General features: G+C 70.7%; 1 protein-coding gene across 1 annotated transcript; it reads right to left on the bottom strand.

The window, feature by feature from the left end:
- Positions 1–1,036: 1,036 nt before the first annotated feature.
- On the bottom strand, positions 1,037–2,516 carry MNEG_15973 (hypothetical protein; the record flags this gene model as incomplete). The annotated part of the gene is made up of 2 exons (XM_014035556.1): positions 1,037–1,771; positions 2,010–2,516. The coding sequence occupies 2 exons, from the start codon at positions 2,514–2,516 to the stop codon at positions 1,037–1,039; spliced, it is 1,242 nt and encodes a 413-aa protein (XP_013891010.1).
- Positions 2,517–2,748: the final 232 nt, after the last annotated feature.

The following is a 2,748-nucleotide window of genomic DNA, read 5'->3' as shown; positions in this document are numbered from 1 at the left end:
CCTCATGTCTGACGTCATGGAGCTGCTGCCCCACAGCAAGAAAGACGTGAAGCTCGACACCAAAAACGAGAGGGCGGTGGTCAACGAGGTCTGCGATCTCAAGGTGAGCCGCTGCGGCCCCCTCCTGCCCTGTGTTCGGTCAACGGTCTGGTCAACTGTCCGGTCAAAGGTCTGGTCAGCGGTCGGAGGTCGCGGGCACTCTGGGAATCGGAGGTGGCCGCCGCGCGCTGCGTTTGCCCGAGGCGGAGGAGTAGGAGCTGGAAGGGGGTTGGGGGAGGGGAGGACGGAGCGGGGGCTGCTGGTGAGGTGGCTGGCGCAGCAATCTTTGTCCCCATGCATGCTCGCATGGCTGCACGAGCTGGCACGCTTTAGGAGTGCAGGCGCGCACGCATGCACATACACACACGCATGCACACACACACACGCACGCACGCACGCGCACACAATCACACACACACGCATGCACACACACACGCACGCGCACACACACACACACACACACACACACACACAAACACACACACACAATCACACACACACAATGTTTGGTAACCCGCTGTCGTGAAGCTCCCCAAAAGTGGCACAGCTCCCTTCGCACCCTCTTACCGCCCTCAATCCCCTCCCACTTCCCCAGGTGGAGCGCGCACGCGTTTGTCTTCCGGATTTTCCGGGCCGTCAAGGTGGAGTGACATGCCGCCTCACGACAGCCCCCTCTGCGCGGCCCGCTTTTTCCCTGCATCGTTCCCTCAACGCCGTCGCGGCCTGTCGTTGCAAGAGCCCCAGCTGTTCCTGTCGGCCTGCGAGCCCTTTACTTTGTAGCTGACAATAGAGAGGCATGCGTGACCGCTGTAAATAGAGCAGCACCTCAACAACCGGGACCAAGCAGGGACTTTGCCCCAAGTGACACATGCAGCTGGGCGTGCCGAGGCGCCCCATAACACGAGCAGATGCTGCCCCGCTAACGCCAGCGACCGCGGGCCGATCCTCGCGCTGCGCGGCGCAAATACAGCAGCCCAATGGCCCCCGCCCGCCCCCGTCACGGCCGCTTTGCCGCCGCCGCCCCTCTCTGGGTGAACGAGGTCATGAGCCCGCTGCTCATGAGGCCGCCGGGCAGGAGGTCGCCGATGTTCTGGGCGATATTCTGCGCCGCCGCCGCCGCCCCGGTGTCCCCCAGCATTCCCGTGAAGGCGCTGCCCAGCACGCCGCCGTGCAGCCGCGCCTGCAGCGCGCCGAGCGCGGCGCCGGCGCCGGCGGAGAGGCCCGCCATCCCGCCGTCCGCGGCCGCAGCGGCGGCAGTGGGCGATGCTGCTGCGGCGGCGGCGGAGCGGCTGTTAAAGGTCGAGGAGGAGCCAAAGTCCGCCAGACTGTACTCAGCCGCGAGGTCGCTCGCGGCCGCCGCCGCCCCGCTGGCGCCCGGCGCCAACGACGACGGAGCCCCCTTAAGCCCGCCGGCGCCCGGCGCCAACGCGGCCGCGAGCTGTGGCGCTGCAGCGGCGCCGCCGCCGCCGCGCTGCCGTGCCGCCGCGAGCGCCTGCGCGACGCTGGGCGCGCCGATCGGCAGGTACTGAAAGCGCGGCCCGACGGGCAGCACCCCAAACGCGTTGATGTCCGGCGGCGCCGCGGCGGCGACGCCGGCGGCCGCGGCGTCGGGGTAGGCGCGCCGCAGCTGGGCGAGCGTGCCGAGCAGCACGCTTGAGCGGAAGTATGCGGCGCGCGCGTTGGCCCAGAGGTGCGGCTCGTAGGTGGCCCAGTCGATGGGGTCCAGGCGTTCCTGGCGGTTGAAAAAGTGGCAGTTGGAAGCCGGCGGTTGGGCAATTAGTTAGGGCGGTTGATAGGGCAGTTGGCAGGGCCGGAAGCCCGGTGATATGAGCGGGTGGATCAAGGGATGTGTCGTAGGGCGCGGGCCGGGGGTGCGGTCTTATATACAATAGGCAGGGGCTGCTTGGGCTTGCGCGGATTTGGAGGCTTGTTAGGCGGCGTGAACCCTAAACGCAGCCAGCCACACGCACCTGCAGCTGCTGCTCCAGACCCAGCAACCGCCGCCGCCGCTCTGCCAGCGCCGCCGCCGCCACCGGCCCCACCGACGCCACCTCAGGCACCCCGCTGCCGCCCAGCGACCGCGAGCGCGCCGGCGCCGCGTCGCCGCTGCCGCCGCCGCGCGGCGCGGCAGTCCCATCCGCAGGGAAGGCGCCCGCCAGCACGTCCCTAATCACCCTCAAATCAAACAGCAGCTGCAGCACCCCCTTTTCGCTTACGGGCTCCGCTCCCGCCTGCCGCCGCGCCACGGGCCCCTCCCCGTTGACGCCCCACGCGCCACCGCCGCCGCCGCCGCCACCGTCCCCTGCGCCGAGCCGTGCCGCGACCGCCTCCAGCAGTGCCCCCTGCAGCTCCCACTGCAGCAGCTGCAGCGCGTCCCCCGCCGCCGCCGCGCCGCCGGCGCGCTCCGCCTCCCAGCACGCGGCCATGAGCGCGGACAGCGCCGCCGCGCTCGGCGCGGCCGGCAGGGGGAAGCGCATGTCTTCCTCCAGCCCGGCCGCGCCCGCGGCGGCGCCGCCGCCGCCGAGGCCGAGTCCAAATCCGAGCGCGTCCGCGTCCGTGGCGCCGGCGGAGCCCCCGCCCACAGGCACGACGGTGTCCACCCAGCAGAGCGGCGCTGACGAGGCGGAGAGCGCCGCGTCGGCGTCAAGTGACGCGGACAGCTCAGAAGCGATGCAGTCCGCGGCCCAGCGCGCCCACGCGGCGTATGCC

The sequence above is a fragment of the Monoraphidium neglectum genome (assembly GCF_000611645.1).
Source record: "Monoraphidium neglectum strain SAG 48.87 unplaced genomic scaffold scaffold05847, whole genome shotgun sequence".
Taxonomy (NCBI): Eukaryota; Viridiplantae; Chlorophyta; class Chlorophyceae; order Sphaeropleales; family Selenastraceae; genus Monoraphidium; species Monoraphidium neglectum.
The sequence above is the reverse complement of the archived record's forward strand: the minus strand, read 5'-3'. Positions and strand labels throughout refer to the sequence as shown.